At 39.0% G+C, this 19,927-nt stretch overlaps 1 protein-coding gene across 1 annotated transcript in view; it reads right to left on the reverse strand.

Annotated features, from left to right (window-relative positions):
- Nucleotides 1–4,529: 4,529 nt before the first annotated feature.
- Nucleotides 4,530–19,927, reverse strand: part of Dct (dopachrome tautomerase) — a 35,711-nt gene continuing 20,313 nt past the window's right edge. The window contains exons 8-9 of the mRNA XM_005317141.4: nt 11,954–12,155; nt 4,530–7,615 (exon numbers count right to left, since the gene is read on the reverse strand). Coding sequence (XP_005317198.2) covers nt 7,443–7,615; nt 11,954–12,155 — 375 coding nt within the window. The 3' untranslated portion in view covers nt 4,530–7,442. The remainder of the gene's footprint in view (nt 7,616–11,953; nt 12,156–19,927) is intronic.

Raw genomic sequence — 19,927 nt, forward strand, 5'->3', positions numbered from 1 at the left:
CCCTTCCCGACCACTGAAGCAGTGCCCGGGCCCCTGGGCAGGGAAAGCCACCTGCCAAATGTCAGCCGAGAGAATGACCTCCACAGCGTATTGCACAGCACCTTGTGACGGGGCTCAGGAGACATGATGCTGTTCATGGGAGCTGAAGACCCTTATCTTGGACTCCCAGAGATTTCATACACGGAAATGATTAAGGTCAAGTTCCTTTTTGGTGGTTTAAATGGGGGGGGGGAGTGCCGAGCTGCTTACCTGATATTTCCTAGTGGCATTTCAGTGTTCTATGGAGGGAATGAGTTGGGGGACGGTGGGGAGGATGAGAGATACAGCAGCTGCACCTAAAGAGTCAGCCTTCTCCTGTGACTATGCACCGTGAGGCACATACCCAGAAGCCTCAGCAAACCTGGAGGACACCAGGGGCTTGCTTTCGGACAGCTACAACAAAGGCCAGCAGATAGCTCTGGGATAAAAGCCCCTCGATTGCATCTCCAACCAGGGGAAAACCAAGTCCGAGGCAGCCATCTAGCTGCAAGGCGAGTTCATGGTAATCGGACAGTCTGAGTGGGAGTTGTCTAAAAACAGTGAATTTACATCCTTTATGCCGAGCAGTCAACCTCAGGATGATTTTTATCAGGCCTGCTTTTGTGAAGCTAAACTGGAAAATGTAGATGGTGACAGTCAGGCAGAAAAGGAACAAATTTGCATGTTACTGGGTTGTAAGAGACCTTTGATGGTTGGAGAGGCCTGATAATGCTGTCAAAAGCCTGGCAGCCTGAGCGGCACCTGAAATGCACAAGATCTTCCCTCAGAGTGGCTGACAGCAAAGGGTGCAGTCAGCACGGGATCAAAGAGTTGAGAATATCTCAAGTAAAAATGCTAAAACACAAGGCACAGAAAGAAAGACAGTGACCTTGATTCTACAAACTTTCCCACCCTCAGAACCCTAAAATGATGAAGGAGAGGAAATGTGCAGCTCACATACAAGGTTTGGAGCTGGCAAAGGCAGGAGCTGTGAACTGAAGAAGAGAGTCGCCACTGCACAGAGAGCTAAAGGCACAGATTAAGACTGAGATTACCGCCTGCATGGTGGCACACGCCTGTAATCCCAGTGGCTCAGGAGGCTGAGACAGGAGGTTAGCGACTTCAAAGCCAGCCTCAGCAATAAGCAATTTAGCTAGACCCTGCCTTAAAATAAAACATAAAAAGGCCTGAGAATGTGGCTCAGGGGTTGAGTGCCCCTGGGTTCAATCTTGGTACCAGAAAAGAAGGGGAAAAAAAAAAAAGATTGAGATTACATTTCTGTTTTCAAGGTTAATCATTTCCTTGTATAAATAGGTCAAGTGACAATATGCCAACATGTAGGTTTCAGCAAGCTTCGCTCCTTGATTCAAAATGGAAGACTTCTGGGGCCCAAAGATATTTTTTAAGAAAGAAAAAACTGCCAATAATCAAGACAAAGCTTACCATTTAAAAAAGCAGATGAAAATATTAGAAAAACTTAAAACTTAAAATAAGAATGAAAAACTTAAAATAAGAATGTCATTAATAAATCTGCTGCTTTCCAAATGGAGTCTTCAGCAAAATGTGGCCCATAATTCCTTAAGTAGCCACAGGAAGGAAGTCAGCGGTTCCCCCTGAGGGAAGACTGCCTCTGCCGGCAGCCACGTGTTTTGAATTTGGGCCCCTGCTTTCTCCTCTTCCGCAAAATTTCTCAGAATTGGCAAATAAATGATCTGCCCCTGGGTTTCCCCTTCAATCTTTATCCATAAATGTGTCCTAGAAAGGAAAGCTTTACAAAAACCAAATAAAAGCCATGTTTTCCTTATCATCCAAATCCCTCTTTTGTCCATCTAACCTAACTCACAATCGGCACCCAATAAATATTTGCTTTTGCCACCATCGTGACAAAATCCAGATTGGAAGAGTGAATTTCCTCAGTGAAGAATGTTTTCTGATACTGCACACACTCACACCAAACTGAATTCAGTTATGGTTAAATCAGATATAGATGATAGATTAGATAGATAGATAGATAGATGATAGATTAGATAGATAGATAGATATCATTCCCAATTCATTGATCCAATATTTTTTCTAAAAACTTTTCAAAAATTTTGCTTCTCCATAAGTTTTTAGGAAAGACGTTTTTCCAAATTTCCAGCTACAATACAGTCATGTAAATAATAGTTAAATAAATTATACCTTCTGAGTATTTGCCAAGAATAAAAGAGCTTTGTCCAGCAGGTTGAAAGGTTATCCCAACTTTTATGGCTTGCTGCAAACATTTACATTTCAAGATAAATGACAAATGAAATTCTGAGAGCCAGCACTAGAAATTTCTTCCTCCTAAACATCAGGCTTTATCTGTTCTGATTTCTGAATTTAGGGCAAATCTTCCAGTCCTCCCCTATCCCTATTTGGTCAGGCAATTAACCATTGTGGAAGAGAGCAATAAGAACTTGACCACATTGTGCAATTTTCTAATCAAACACAAGAGGGCAGGTTTTGCTTTATGGTAAGCCTAATTCCATCTGCTAGTAATCAAGATGGTCATTGTGCTAATTGCAAATTCAGAAACACTCAATAACGTACAGAGTGAATGAGTATTCATGCTGGGTAACTTTGGCAATGAAAAGTCTATTGTTTTAATAAAGCCATGCTGAAGCCTTTCTCTTTAGCCTTATTTACAAGACAGAGAACAATTACACTTAGAAGACACTGTAATAGTTTTAGTGTATGTTTATAAACTGCCATGGGAGCATAGAAAACAAGGAAGAGCCAAATTCCATCATGTTATATCCAAGAAGTCTGACTTCAATGGATGTGGCAAAGAACACAAGTGGGCTATTGGTTTCTACCAGAAAGGTGTAGTACAGGTGAAAATATACACAGCCTATAGTCCTTGAATAGGCACTTTATATTTTCATCTGCTTCATTTTGTTTAAGGAAACTTTAACACATTCCAGAGCTTACAATTTTCTAGTGTGTCATTTTCAAGATTTCTGTAAACTACCTGCCAAAACATAATTAAATTCACAGAGGTTATTTTCAGCTTGAACTGCTATTACAGCTGAAGTCCAAGTACACTTGGCCCTCTGCATCTGTGGGTTACACTTCAGCAGATTCCCTAAGGATGGAAACTATTTGGGGAAAAATTGCATCTGTACAGAACATGCAGAGTTCTTTTTTCTTGTTGTCATCATTCCCTAAACAATACAGTGCAATAACTATTTCTGTAGCATTTACATTGGACAAGTAACCCAGAAATGATTTCCAGTATACAGCAGGATAACAGAAGTTTATATGCAAATGCTATGCCATTTTGCATAAAGGACTTGAGCATCCTCAGATTTGAGTATCATGGTGGAAAGGATCCTAGAAGGAATCCCCACCCACATACCCAGGGAAAGCTGTCCCCAGTGTTCTTGGAACCAAGTTTTCCAGAGTGATGCTGCTTGGGTCCATCAGTGTGAGAGAGGCCCTGGTTTGCCTGAGTAACTCTCTCCACTGAAGGACATCAGACAACGGTGGGCCCTAAAGTGACATGTGTAAGAAATTTGGGAGAAGTTACTGAAGATCTTAATGTTCTATTCTAGTTCCTCTCAATGGAAAAATTAAGACCTGCCAGTGGTGGGAAGGAGATGCATCTAGAGAGAAAATGAGGCCAAAGTGTCCCCTTGTGTTAGGTTGCATGGAGTGAAGTGCCACCCCATGGAAGTACAACTCAAAATCTGAAGAATAAGTGGTTGTTAATTTCATAGCTGGGAAATAAGACTCCACTCTCATGTTTTACCCAGTACACATTAAAACACATGCCAGAAACCCTCAATGTAAAGTTCTACTTTGTGGCTGGCTCATGTATCCATTCATTCATTCAAAAAATACTTATAGAGTACTCAGGATGTGCAAGGCAGTGTAGAAACAGGAAGACTTAAACTTTGGGATTTGCCATTGCATTGGGCTGGATGATTACCTGACACTGGGCAGGGGGAAGTAACTCTTATGCACCCTCTATCAATTAACTGCCAACATTTGCCATTGGAGCTGTACAGTGAAGTGTGCCACTGACCTCCAAATTCACATGGAGATGTGCAAGTGAACACTGTACAACCATCACCCACTGGCTCCACCTTCCCTTTTCTGGAGGTTTCCAACAGATAGATAGATAAGGCTCACCTGGAGGATCAGCAGTGAGCTGCTCCTGCACTCATCCCCCTTCACCAGTGACTTGAAGCAGCTGCCCACCTCAGGATCAGTCATTCAACTGGGGAATATTGAGCAAAACCCCTCACCTGGGAAAGGCTGCAGTCTCCTTTTTTGACATGAACAGTTGACATCCAAAAAGCAACCATTGCTCAGAAACTCACCCAAGAAGCAGCAAATCAGTTTTGGAAATAATTTTCAGAAGTGAAGTCATGATTTTCTATTTTCTACATATTTGTATTTTGATATATGTATGACAAGTGCCCAAAAGATGGAAATTAATCAAAATTTAAAAATTAAACTAAAAAATAATCTCCAAACAACAAACACAATGTGCAAAACAACATTTATTTTTATTTTCCTCTTAAAAAGTCTTCTAATACTTGTTAGTGTGAGATTAAAATCATTCATCTGAAGTATTATAACTAATAATGTTATATCTTAAGCAAGATACAAATAAGTGTCAAAATTTTAGACTTAGAAGATAATTGAATTCATGAAGGGAAGATGTTACTGGATTGCATTTCACTTCTGAATATCACCTTTATAAAAGCATTTCTATTAAGATCATAATTTATATACATATAATTTTCCTAATACTCAGGATAAGCATATAAAGTGATCTGTTCATTTTCTTCAAGGTTAAATATTTTTCTCCCTCATTGAGAAGTACAGTCCTGCAATGCCCAGTGACATTTTCTGAGTTTATTTGCATAATATTCAATGTAAGTTAACTCCAACTTTTTATTCTGTAAGTTTATCCTACCTTTAGAGTAGTTAAAATGCATTCTTAATTGATTTGCTGTAAGATCAGAAAATGTCACAAAATTTTATTCCTCTTCTATGAACTACAAAATTAGGAAATTATTTCTTTCAGGAAGACTTTATAAAACATAATATTTATAGAAAGTTGCACAAGTGTAATTTGATTACTATTTATCTCTACCTCAAGTAGATCTTTCTTTAACTGAATCTTATGAAAATATGATGTATGAAAATTCTGATATACCTGAAAGATAAACTAGAGATGGTTATTTGCTTTATAGAATTATTCATACTAGTTCATCTATAAAAATGTGATTTTCCTGGGTGTTTTTAACATATAATTGATTTATATAGAACTTTTCAGGAACATATCTTCCATGTACAATTATATCTTTATTTAATGTATTTCCTTTTTTTTTTTTTGTTTAAAAGCAGGAGGTAAAAATGTGTTCCCCAACAATCCTGAGTCAGAGCATAAACTTTCCAGAAAGGACCATATGAACAATGCATGGCCATGTTTTCCATGAATACCGTTAATAGCAGAAATCGAGATCTACACATGTGGCACTGTGACCAAAAATCTCAATCCACAAAGGACACCAGATTACCTGGGTTGTTATTGCTGAGCCTACTCTCAGATACACCTGTAACTTTATGAGATTCACCTTCCAATTCAGTAGCAACGGAGTATTGTCCATTTCTCTGGCATTAGAATTCACTCCAGAGTAAAATGCTGGTTCTTTGAATCTTGTCCCTTCTTGGTCCCCCAATATGTGGAAGACAGCTTCATGGTCATTGTAACAGAGGGGCAGCAAGCCAACAGAAGAGCCAGGCTCTAGAACTTCAGCCCTACTCTTGAGACACAGACACCGGGAGCAGATGAAATTTGCTTTGAAATTTCAATAACCATTAACTTCTCAGAAGTGGGGAACATCAGGATAAGTCTGAACATCATAGCAAAAAGGGCCTCATTCTTATTTCTCATGATCTGACAATTACTTAGAAGAACATAGTCACTTAATTCTGAATTGTTGTATTTAAAGCAGATGGTTTGCTTCTGAACAATAAGACTTCATTGATTAGTATTCATGAGTTACTATCAGTACAACACAACATTAATGAATCTAGAGTCAACTCTTAAAAAATAAGCCTAATGCATTACATGTAAAAACAAATTTTCATCGGAAGTTACCTAGCAAAGGAATTGGTTGAGGATAAGCCAAAGGAGACCTGAGAGTAATGGGACACTAATCAAATTGTCTCACGCTTGGGATTATAGCCTCACCAGGCTTCTCCAGTCAGCCTTCCCTGGAAAGAGTGATTCCATCCTTGTTAATAGGTTTAGAACAGCATGCTAGTTAACAAGGAAGCACTATAATTTTATTCCCTTGTCTGTTTACTTATCACTATAGCATCCGTGTTTATCCAGCTGTAGAATCTTATAGTAGGTCCATTATTAAGAAATGCACATTTTTAATACATTCTGTGAAGTCTAATGTATAAAGAAAACTTACTTAATCATTATTCATTCTTTGGAAAATAAGATCTATTTTCCTCTTTAACACTGGAGAGGAAAAGATAAAGAAAAAAAAAAGATGCCCAAGGAAGACAGACGGGAGGGCATCTAAAGCATCGCTTGAATTAAAAGGGACCTTGGAGATTCATCTCGTACCTGCAGCCCTGCTATGCTTTGAATGTGGCTGGAGTGTCCCCACAAGGCTTCATGTTGACATGCAGTCCCTATTGTGAGGTATTAAGAGAGTGGAAACAATTCAAGTCTGATGTTTAGAAGTAGAGCCCTTAGGAAGCAATGAGAATTAGGTGTGACCACGGGGGCACCCCATGATTGAGTCCTAGAGATTCTAAAAGGAGGGAGAGAGAATACATAGACACGCTCACACAAGTGTGTTCCTTGTCTCTTGCCATGCACTTCCTGGGGACTCCACCAACAATAAGGCCCTCACCAAATGTAGCCCCTGAATCTTACACCTAGAAAATTGTGAGCCAAATAAAACTCTTTTCTCTATAAAGTTAGACTGCCTTGGGTATTTTAGGATAATAATGAAAAGCTAATTGATACACACTTCTCACCTCCATGCCAAAGACACTTGATGATCTAAGCAAAATGTAACTACAATCTTGTCCAGGTCTCAAATTGCACTGTACATTTCAATAAATCCGCTTAATGATTTCACTTATTTATTTTTTGGGGGCTTTCTATTTGGAGAATTCTTATCAGATACCACAAACTGTCAACTCTACCTCAATTTGACAATAGAGATAGGACCCAAGCACTTTAGCTGCAGTTTGTTAAATAAAGCAAACCAGAACCTTTAGCTAAACATCTTCTGTACTGGGGATGATATCACTAGAGGGGAAGCTATGCCAGAGATCTTCAACTAAAGAACAGTGAAGACTTGTCCTATTATTTTAAAGGTCAGAATACCAACTCTTCTTTAGGGTAGAGTCTGAGCCTCCTAAGCGCCTTCTGTGTATCTCTTGTTGTTTAGATGAGTCTCCATCAGGGGTGTGTATCCTTTTCGAAGCCTTCGGTATTGAAGGTACATCAGCAGTACAAAAAGACCCACCATAGCCAGCAGCAGCCCTGAAACCACTAAGAGTGTCGGACTCCAACCTGGAGTTTCTTCCACTGAAATTAAAGCAGAATACAAAGTTCCACAATCAGGATTTCCATCAGCTGAATATTCTCAAAAAAGGGAAGAATAAACTTATTTGTCTATCTGCTTTTGTGCAGATAAACTCTCTAAGGAAGCATATAACTATTTTATAAGTTAGAAACTCATTTGTAAAAATGCATGCTAAAATGGTATCTGGGCAATTACAACTCCTAATTATGCAACCATCAGGTAGGAATATCTGCTTTTGTCTCTGCATTTTTTATAGATGATAAATGTGAACGGGATCAGACTGGCTCTTAAAACAAGAGACATTCAATAGCAGAATTAGATAGATCTGTAGCCCATTAAAATAGTTGTAAAATCTGAATATTCCACATGGTAAATATAACCCTCTACAAGCACCCTTGCACAAAATTAGTGATTTTATTTTTAATATATTTAGAACTATTTGTCATTTCTTCAAAAAAATGTCCTTTTCACTATCAGCTCTTCTAAAAATTCAGTCCCTTGTTCTATACCCTACACCCACCTAAATATAGTATTACCTTCCCTGTTCTTTTCACAGAGGCCATGGCCCATCCTGACCAGATTCCTCCATTGTTGTTGTTGTTGTTGTTGTTGTTATTATTCCATTCCTCCTCCCCCTCCTCCTTTTCCTCTCCCCCCCCCACACACCCCATTTTTTTGTACTGGGGACTGAACCAAGGGTTGCTGAACCACTGAGCCACATCCCCAGTCCTTTTTTTCAGTTTTATTTTGAGACATGGTCTCTCTAAGTCCTTAGGGCCTTGCTGAATTGCTGAGGTTGGTTTCAAACTCAATCCTCCTGCCTCAGCCTCCCGAGTTACTGGGATTACAGGTGAGCACCACCACGTGTGACCAGTTACATCTTCTTAAAACAGATTTTTATTCTGCCATTTCTTTATTAAGGCACCCAAAATGATTGCCTTTTAGTATTGTCCAAATCCTCTGCCTAGCTTTTATAGTGATCTTTTTTTTTAATTGTGTTGGAATACACACATAAAATTTTACCATGTTATCCACTTTTTAATACAGCTCGTTGGCATTAAGGACACTTATATTGTTGTGAGGCCATTATCATCATTTCCATCAACTTGTAAAACTGAAATGTTGTATCCATTAAATAGTAACTCCCCATTCACCCCTCCCCAACCTCTGAAAACCAGTCTCTGTCTCCTTGAATTTGATTATTTTATATTCTTGAATAACTGGAATCATGGAATATTTGTACTACTATGTCTAGCTTATTTCACATTAATAAAGGTTTGTTCTTGTTGTAGCACATAACAGAATTTTCTTCTTTTTAAATGCTGAATAATTTTCCATTGTATTTATATAGCACAGTTTTTTTATTCATTCATTTATTGATGGGCACATGGGTTGCTTCCACCTTTGGTTATTGAGAAAAATAATGTCATGAACATAAATGGACCAATATCTTTTCAAAACCCTTCTTTTGATTTTTTTGGATGTACACCAACAAGTGCAATTGTTAGACTATAAGGTAATTCTGCATTCAGTTTTCTGAGAAATTCCCCATAGTGGTGTGCCATTTTATATTCCCATCGGCAATGCACAAGGGTTCCAATTTCTCCACATCCTTGCCAACACTAACTATATCCTGCTTTTTTAATAGTAGCCACCCTAATAGGTATGAGATGGTATCTTGCTGGGGTTCTGCCTGGCTCTTGAGGGCCTTTGTAATCAGCCTTTTTACAGGTCAGACCTTAATTCACAGTAATCCCCTGTCCAGGTCTTTCTCTACAGCCAGGTGTAGAGGAAAAGGAACACTCTTTCCACTCTATGAAGGTTTGATCATTTGAGTTTATAAAACAAACTAACAGAGAAGAGATTAACAAAAGACTCAGCACACAAGCATGAGCGCACATGTGCAAGAGAGTCGAAGGAGGCAAGCTGAAAGAAGGGCATCTTGATGCTCACATATCCCCTTTTCAGGAGAAAGGGAACTGGGGCTACAGGTAACTTTGGGGGAAAGAGTGAATGATTTAAAGAGAGATTCCTACTCCCAAGAACATACAGTAATCTGGGACAAAGTTCTCCTGGCTCTGACTGCGCGTCACCTCTAGTCTTTGTTCTGCGAGTTCATCTTCTGGAGGACCTGCCTTCAGGTAGAACGGGGAACTTCAGAGACAGCCCTTCCAGCAATTTGGGAGGAAAAGGGGTGGAGATGGCAGGGAGGGGGCAGGAGAAGGACAGAGAGACCTCGGTTCTCCTTTAGCTCAAAGCATTTGGCCTGCCCGTGTGTCTCACTTCGAGAGACACTTTTCTGACCCCTACAGAAAACACGTTAGACCACATGTGCCTCTCTCTGTTTGTCCCCCTCCTTCTTGAGTCTGACATATACCCTCACCTTCCTCTCCTCTGCCTGTCTCTTCAAATCAATGTCCACCTCCTATAAGGAGCCATTCCCCAGTCCCCCACCCCCAGAACAGGCCTCCCCAGAACAGAGCCCTTGGGCATGAGGGTGACTTAGAAATGAAGGCGATTAAGATTCAGTAGATGCAGAAAGAAGCCTTCCCAGAGCTCGCACAGACCTTGCTCAGACAGCCCTCCTCTTCTGGTAGTTTCCTCCACACATTTACCTTCCTGCAGAGTGCCACGTTTGCAAGTCCAAACCCCTTCTTCCTTTGACTTTCACATCTGCTGGTTCTTTGCACAAAACAGTATGGAAGTTCTCAGGCCTACCTACTTCTGTGGCTCTTCACTTCCTTTCTAGAAAGCTCCCCCATGGCACATCCAAACTAACATCAAATTAAATTCCTGGGCTGTTGATCGTCCTTCTGTCCTGCTCATTTGCTGGACACCACACAGTGAATGTGAGAGATAGAGAGGAAAACGTATTTTGAGTCCCCTACTAGTTACAGTTAAATCTGCCCAGGCAGGACTGTAGATTTCATTGTCGAGCCAGTAACTGAATATGAATTTGCATCTTCTGACGAGTTAGCACATTATGGGCATGTTTTGGACTCAGATGATACATGTTGATCAACTGTCATCAGAGGAAATCGAAACAGGTCAGAGTGTACATTCCAAATTTTCAATTATTATTTTGTTTCATCCCAGAGCAAAGACAGAGAAATTGAAAAGACATATCCTCAATTACTCAAAGTTACTTCAAAGAAGAATAAGGAGAAGCAGAGCTAGATGGAAAAACAGGGGACAGATTCTAGTGCCTGAAAAAAAAGACTCCGAGGTCAGAGAAAGATGTGGGGAGCACAGAAGTCATCTTGATCTCTTTGTAGACTGAGATTTGGGGAAAATGAAACAGATACAAATGGGAAAAAGTGATCAGAAGATTGTTGTTGTGCATATTTCTTGAAAATTCAGATATTTTTGTGGTTTGTTTTTTGTTTTGTTTTGTTTTTTTGTTTTTTATCTTTCCTTTCTCAAATTTTCCTAAAATTCTTGAAATGGCATGTGGAGCCATATTAAGGTCTGGGCAAAAAGAACACAGTATTTCCTGGTACATGCTGACAAAAATATTCTCCCATTTTGAACCAAATGAGATGAGTCAATAAACGTTCTATGATTTAAAACCATGACTCAGAAAACATTAACTTATAAACATCACATAAAGCCCCACGTAGCCCAATCTGCTGGCAGGCCAATGTCAACCATCATAAACCTACCCCCGCAGGGTGAACAGTACAGGCAGATGAAAAGGACTAATCCAGTTACAAAGAACGTAAGTGTGTAAAAGACCCACACAACAGTCTGTATTCAAAAGTGTGATGGTGTGTTACTCATCATCAAATTTTTACATTCATTTTGGTCTTTTAAAATACTGCCTGATATTATTTCTTACAACAATTACTGGGCTTTGGGCCTCCCTTTGAATTTTGGGCTCCAGGCGAATCCCATAACTTGTCTCACCATAAGCCCAGCCCCACCTTCAGGCAAGGATCCCTACATCCTGCTAGTCCAGGTCACATGTGGCTAGTTCATTTAGACTTTATTGGTTGGACTTTTGAAACAGCCATAAAGCAGTTTTCGATTCATTTGATTAATTCTGATAGAATTGTCAAATCAGGCAGAGGAGTCAATAGTTCCTCTGTGAAATAAGGTCCCTTAATAACTTTCGGTTTCCTAGAACAACAGGGTGCCAACTAGTGCCTTTCTGATGTTTAATTGGCAGTTTAACGACTCATCTTGTTAAATACATATATTTCAGAAAATAGCCAATAAACTTAACTAGGCCTGAATGCTTCAATTAAAGGTCTTGGTTTACATTACATTAAAAAGAAAGAAAGAAAGTAAGCTCTTTTAGAAGCTGAATGAATCACCCGTGTAGAAGCTGTATTAGCTACCTGGCAGATCAATGGTGTAACTGTAGCCAAGTTGTTCTGCAGGTAAAAAGAGTTCCTCGTTGGTGACCGGAGGAAAGAAAGGAACCAAGTTATACATCCGATTGTGGCCAATGGGTGCCATTTCCTGAGGCCAGACATCCATGGGAGGGTTGTATCTTCTCATCCACTCATCAAAGATGGCATCGGTAAAGGAATGGAGAACCTGCAAGACAGCACAGCACGGTGTTTAACATGGAAGGGCCCATTCCAACCAACCCACCAACCCGACTGGAGCTTTCTCCAAATGGAATAGAGCTCTTGTTGACCCAAGGAGCTGCTGTGTGCCCAGTTCACCCTTGACGACAACATACGCACTGGCATCTCTTACTGAGTTTTCAGGGATGGTGGACATCTCTCTCCAAACAGGATTGTAGACCCTTCGTCAAGTGAACAAATGAAAGTTCGTGTTGCAGTTTTGACATTGGTTTGTGAATATTTGAGGCCTTCACAGTGGGTGTGTTGATTTTAATTTCAGAAAAAAAAATATGTCAAGTATGATGAGATCTACACGCTAGTAAATATTCAAATGTTTTGGTTTAATAGGAAAGAGGAACAGGTGACAATATTACAGTACTGTAATATAAAAAGATAGTAACAAGCAAAAAAAAGAAAATCTCCATGTTTTTGAAATGAACTCTTAAATCTGCCTCATCAGGAACACCCCTCCATTCATTTTATAAACCCTTCACTTGAATTCTTGGTGTTATGAAAGCAATAGGGAATCTAAAGATGTTGTAATGCAGATAGTGCTCATTTTTATTTTCTCCGAGAAGCTGTTAAAGTCCTTTTCAAATACTGCAATAATTAACGTGTTTTAAAATATTAACAGCAAAATTTCCATTTGTACATCCCTGACTCTACAACAGGATGTAAATGCAAGACTCTGTATCTGGTGATTAGAGTTGACAGACTGCAAGTTCATGGAGCTGAGAGAAGGTGGCTGCTTCCCTTTCCTCCTGTGCCCCAGGGATTGACACCACAGAAGTCCAACGGTTCTAAAACAACCATGCTGTGAGGAAGCCCAAACCAACCCCCATGAGAAACCCCATGCAAAAGCCCTGAGACTCCTGTACCATCTGCCACCACCTGGTGCAAGTACACAGACCCAGGCACATCCCATAACTTGTCTCACCGTAATCCCAGAACTGCCAGAACCGCCTGGCCAAGCCTTTCTAGAACTTCTGACCCATAGAAATCATGAGAAATGGAATGATTCTTGATGCTTCGAGCCACTAAATGTTGTGATGACCTCTTACATAACGAGAACTGCGGGGAAAGGCCTGGATACAGTCTCAGGCTCCAGCTTACTCTAGCATGTGCAGGGAAAGGTTTCTAGGTCCCCAAGGAGAAGAAGCAAGACTCCTCCAGTCCTCTAGGAATCAGAACCAAAATGGGAATTCAGAGGTAATCACTTAAGTCACATGGTAGACACAGACACAGGTGCGCATGGAAATTCCCAAGTTCAAACTTAAGGTAGATGGTAAAAATAAGGAGGTAGGTCAATCTTTCTAAATGAGATAATTCCCGATGGCAATTTTGAAAAATGTTGTCAAACTTGTTATTTTATGAAAATGTTTATTTATCCTTCCTTTGCTCTACCAAGGATTTGAAGCAACACATAATCAGAAGGTGGCTTTCAGATTTTCCTAAATAAGCCATATGTAATAGGCAGGAAATAGTTCAACAGCACACAGGCTTCTACTTAGCTGGCTAAGTTCTTTTACTGAGAACATTTTAGTGAGGCATGAGAAATTATCTCCTGCCTAGACTGAAAGTAGGGGACCTCTCCAATTCATATGTTGAAATCCTAACCCCCAATGTAATGGTGTCAGGAGGTGAGGCCTTCAAAAGGTGAAGGTCATGAAAATGGAGCCCTTGCTTTCAGTGATCTGAGGACACAGAAAGAAGAGGGTCCTTACCACACATGGAGCCTGCTGATACCTTGAGCTCGGACTCCGAGCCTCCAGAACTGTGAGAAATGAACATTTAATAAGCCACACAGTCTATGGTATTTGTGTTATAGCAGCCTGTGTGGACTAAGACACAATTGTAGGGGAAAAGGACATTTGAGCAGTAACAGTGTCTTCTAGGCAGAGCTCGGCAAAGATGGTTTGTTTGCCATTTTGATCTAATTTTCTCTATTCCCTATCTACATCACTGGACCCTGATCAGACAGAATAGAAAGTATTTTTTCAGCATTTTGAACATCTGAAACCCTTACTTCTTCCTAGATGTATATAATAGCACTGTATCCAGATATACATACAAACGCATGAAGTGTATACAACATACATTGCCCAAGATATACTATCATATAGAAGAAAAATAGCCAGAGCACTAGAAATTCAGTTGTTAGTCCCTTGAAAAAGAAAAGCCTTTACTTTATGGATTAGACACTGAACAGATAAAAACAGAAGACTCCACAGGGTTCTGCTGAGAGTGTGTCAACTTTAGAAGAAGGGACCATTTCAATATTCATCCATAAGCAATGTGGCAGGTTGAGGAGACAGAAGCAAAGTAACGTGAGAGGAGAATCTACCTGGAGGCAGAACTGTCCCCAAGCCACACTTGGCCACTAGATCATCAAAACTTTAGAAAGGATCAGTGCTAGAACTCTTAGATTTGTATTTGAGTTGTGGCTTGCCACTTGTTCATGCCTTATTTCATAGATAATGAAGTGTATACAATGCATCTCTTAGCCCAAGCTTAGTTCTTCTCAGTAGAGTACATGTAAGGAAGATTATAAAGCCTAGAGTTGGAAAGGACATCTTCAGATGACATTTAGCACCTGCCAAATTAAAAAACAAAAACATCCCAGACTGAGCCCACAGAAATCCTGCCACCTGGAGTCCTTTCCAAACAGGTGGTCCGCCATCCTCTCTGATACCTCAGCTCTTCTAAAACTCACCAAGATGTTTGCTGCTCAGGAGAGAGTGGCTGCCTGTCTGTTACTTTAAAACTGCGTATTTTTAAAAAAGTAAATAAAGCATTTAAGAACCGTAACTACGTATAATAATACCAGTGGCCTCATCTTTTCAAAAGCCATGAAAAATTATTCAGACCTACCCTTCTCCAATTAGTGTTAATTCTGATTAACATGATCTAACAGGACTAAATTATCCCGGCTATAATGAAAGCAATTGTGAAGAGATCAAGTTAAGAATTGTTTAAGCTGACAAGAGACAAAATTGCTGTTAGAAGGCTGGACGTGGGGAAACGTAAGAGTAGGAAACTTCTTACAGTCTCTGCTTAGCCTCTTACTGGATGATGTGCACTTGAGCATTCCTTAGCCTCTCTGGATTCTATTTTCCCCATATGTAAAAAACAAGAAGATTACTTCACCATACACAGCTTTGTGTGGAGTTGAGAGATTAAATTTGCATTACACCTAGCACAGTGGCTGTCACAGAATAAAGGCTGAATATAATTTATATAACATTCTCCTAACCCTGAGCCTCACACATACTAAACACACACTTTCCACTGTCTACACCCCCAACCCCTAACAGAAATTCACTGAGCATCCACTACCTGCTGGGAACATTTCTAGAGGTTGGACATGTTGTCAATGATCCCGTTCACTTCCCACAAACTCATGAAATCTAGAAAATATATCTTTATATGACCAGATTATTAGGTTTTCTGGGAAATAAGATATCTAAAGAGAATGTTGTATTTTATTATTTACTTACATAGGGAACAAACCATTTCCACTAATTCTGACTCTATTAAATGGTGTTTTGTTTTGTTTTGTTTTTCTTTTTCCAGAACTCCTGATCCTACATGAACAGACAGGCCACAAGAAAGGGAATGCAAACAGAATTTTTTTTTTCTTTTTCTGATACTGGGGATTGAACTCAGGGGCACTCAACCGCTGAACCACATCCCCAGCTCTATTTTGTATTTTACTTAGGGACAGGATCTCACTGAGTTGCTTAGGGCCTCACTTTTGCTGAGGCTGGCTTTGAACTCACAATCTTCCCTTCTCAGCTTCCTGAGCCACTAGGATTATCAATGTGCATCACCATGCCTGGCCGCAAACAGAATTTGAAATGGATAAAACGATGCTGAACTTCACTTAGAAGGAGAAGAATGCACATTACAACTCACAGAAGTACCATTTTACCTGGCAAAGATGAAAAGGTAGGATAACTAATAACAAAGACCCCAAGAGTGAGGGAGCTGTGACTCTGATGTACATGTGTGCAGAGGGTAGGTCCTTTGCCTTTGGGAGGCAATTCTACAACATCCGTCCAATATCAGGCATATTTATTTGCCCCTCAACCCAGGGACTGCATTATTTTAAAGTCCAAGGTTACTTGATGGAACATCATTTGTAAAGCAAAAAAATCAGAAGCCACTAAATGCAAGCTAGAGGTGTTGGGACTTCAAGAGGTAATTAGGTCATAAGAGATCCACCCTCATGAGTGGACCATGCTTTTCTCATAGCCGTGAGTTTGTTCTTACTCTCAGGGGGGCTGGATTATTTATTGTGAGAGTGTGTTTCCCCCCACCTCAGCTCTCTTAACACATACATCTTTCACACCTACCAACTTGCCTTTCATTTTCTGCCATGAGTTGACTGTATGAGGCCCTCATCAAAAGCCAAGCAGATGTCAGTGCCATGTTCTTAGATCTCCAGAACTGTGCACTAAAAAAATCTCTTTCCAGTATAACTGACCAAGCCTCAGGTATTTTATTAAAGCAATACAAAATGGGCAAAGACAGTGCCCAGCAATAGGCGACCAGTTAAAAATTTCAGGATAAATCCATACAACAGAATGCCATACAGCCGGGGTTGGGGGGGAGAGGCAAAAAGAAAACCCTTAATGAACTGTTACAGGGATCGATAATTATAAATAAATAGATAAGGAAGGCACAGAAGTATCTATGGTATGTTCCATTTTAATAAGTATGTAAACCTCTTTGCTTCTGTATATATAAAATACATCTGGAAGATTAGAGGAAAAAGTTATAATGGGTGGCTGGAAGATAGTAGTGATATAAGGACTGCATATTTTGAATTCTCATGTGAATTATCCATTTAAAATTTTTGAGATTAAAAAACTTAGGGAGGATTGGAAGTATATCTCAGTGATAAAAGGCTTCCTTAGCATGCATGAGCACCTGGGTTCGGTCCTCAGCACCAAAATTGAATAAAATAAAGAATTCAGGGAACTATGCAACAACCTTAAAATTAGATAAGCTAAAGGAAGATGAGATATTATATGAAATGTGTGCATTATAGCTGCAACCATATAAAACTTGAGAAAATAATCAGAAAATTGAGATGAATTATGGACTTTAAAAAAAATTTTAACCAACTTTTCTGTAATTATAAATAATGAAAAAGGCATTGACCTACTCAAAATAAAAAATTTAACATGAAATAATGCTATTCTGATTTTGAAAGCTGTCAGTCAAATTATGATTTTTGTTATTTGAAGAAAAAGTAGATACTTTTTAAGTTCTTCACTCCAGGGGAGAATAAAGCAATATACTTTACTTCTTTAAAAAAAAAAAAACTTCAGCTAGGGGCTGGGATTGTGGCTCAGCAGCAGAGTGCTTGCCTTGCAAGTATGAGGCACTGGGTTAGATCCTCAGCACCTCATAAAAATAAATAAAAATGAAATAAAGGTATTGTGTTCATCTACAACAAAAAAAAATAAAAACTTCAGCTAAACTCAGAAGTATTTTATGCATGTTATTGAGAAATTTTCATTTTCCTATATTGTAGCCTAGGACAGTAGAATCAGAAGTGGTCTTACAGGGTTAATTCTCGGAAATATATTAGGTATTTGTTTTTAGAAATTTATTTTTTTCTTGTTTTATATTCCTGAATTAATGAATCTAACTTACCCAATTGATTATTATTGCTATGAAATAAAAATGGTAATAAGACTTGTGTAACTTAGTCCAGGTAGAATTTCAGTGTATAAACTGAAAAACAAATACATGAGTTTTTTAGTGAGTAGCAACCATTAACTGGTTCTTTCCAGACACTAAGAATCGAAAGAACTTAGAGTTCACCAAACAATCTCACTAAAAAGGATAAAGGTGAAAATATGTCACCACAATTCCATCAGAATGACTGCTATCAAAAAGAAGATAACAAGCACTATTAAGTACCTGGGAAAGGGGAATGCTTGCACACTGTTGGTGTAAAATCAATAGCACCATTATGGACAACAGTACAGAGATTCCTCAAAAAGTTAAGTATAAAACCACCATATGATCCAACCCACCTGGGTATATATCCAAAGGAAATAAGCTCAGTATGTCAGAGAGAAATTTGCACTCACATGTTTATTACAGCACTATTTACAATACCCAGCATGAAATGGAATCTCTGTAAGTATCCAACAGATAAATAAATAAGAAAAATGTGGTACATACACATAATGGAATACTATCCGGTTATCAGAAAGACAATTTTTATCATTTGCAACAGCATAGATGAACCTGAAGGATAGTATGTTAAGAGAAATAAGCCAAGCACAGAAAGACAAACACCTTATGGTCACATCCAAATGTACTTTTAAGGAATTGGGAAGAATGTTACTAACCTCTAACACAGTTTCCCTCTTGGCAGTTAAAATATTTAACTGTATGATCTACTGGTTTCCTTTATTTTTTTCTTTTTTTGGATTATATCTAAATTTAATATTGAAGGCAGCACAACTCAGCATTTCTGTGGCTTAATCTTATTTTCCATGATAACATGTGCATTTATTTCAATTATCTTAAAAATTATTAGAATTTCAGAGATTGGTTCAGAGTTTTTCTTATATTCTAATGTTCTGCCTTCTTTTACTCACGATTATGATCATACACAATGCTGTACTTCTCCTGCTTGAAGATATTTCAGGAAAAATCATTTTAATAAATGTCTTAAGCAATATATTTGCATGAATTACCTCCTGAATTTGAAATTCCAGAAGCTATAACTCTGTAAACTGACACACTTTAACTTAAATCTTAATACGCAAAACACAATTTAAGGCTGAATTGGCTTCTACATAAAACTGTTTGTAAATAGCCTAAGGTAAGGGGTGTCTTTCCAGAACCAGTGTCATTATTCCTTCTGAGTCTTCAAAGAAAGTCTGTAGCTTTGGTTTATTTATGTGTATATGATAACATGTCTCCAAAGAAAGCACAATTTTAAGTATCAAAGATATTAAACATAATGAAGGCCAACATGATTAAACAACTAATATCTTTGAACTACATGTAGTCATGGGATTACTTACCCATAAAGTTTTTTGTTGCTATTTTTGGTTATTTATTTATTTATTTATTTTGAGTTTTCGGTGGACACAACATCTTTATTTTATTTTTATGTGGTGCTGAGGATAGAACCCAGCGCCCCACGCATGTCAGGCAAGTGCGCTACCGCTTGAGCAACATCCCCAGGCCCCATAAAGTTTCAATATGGGTTTTCACCTCACTGTAGGAAAAGAGTGATATTAGAGATAGTCTGATTGCATAGAAAGGGCATTGATTCCCCAGAGTAAGGGGCAGCAAAGTAAAGCCCTGGACGTTATGTTAAATGAAATACTCCAAGCACAGAAAAATATCATATGCACCCCCTGTTTTTCTAAATAAAGTTTTATTGGAACACCACACTTGTTTGCTTATGCATCATCCATGCCTGCTTTCATACTAACGTGGCAGAGCTCAGTAGTGGCAATAGGGACCATCTGGTTCCAAAAGCCAAGGATATTTGCTGTCTGGGCACTTGCAGAAAAATGTTGCCTTCCCCTGTGCACCTGGTAGGCTTCTTCCAAAGAAGGAGCTAGCAGTTCTAGAGAGGTGGGATGCTGAAAACCAAATTACTAGCACCACCATTATTTCTTGTAGGAGTAGAGAAAGGTTTGGGATCATTCTCAGTTTGTCAGAGGAGTCCATGGTTCCATTAATAATATTTTTGAATTC

Source organism: Ictidomys tridecemlineatus, chromosome 6 (genome assembly GCF_052094955.1).
Source record: "Ictidomys tridecemlineatus isolate mIctTri1 chromosome 6, mIctTri1.hap1, whole genome shotgun sequence".
Taxonomy (NCBI): Eukaryota; Metazoa; Chordata; class Mammalia; order Rodentia; family Sciuridae; genus Ictidomys; species Ictidomys tridecemlineatus.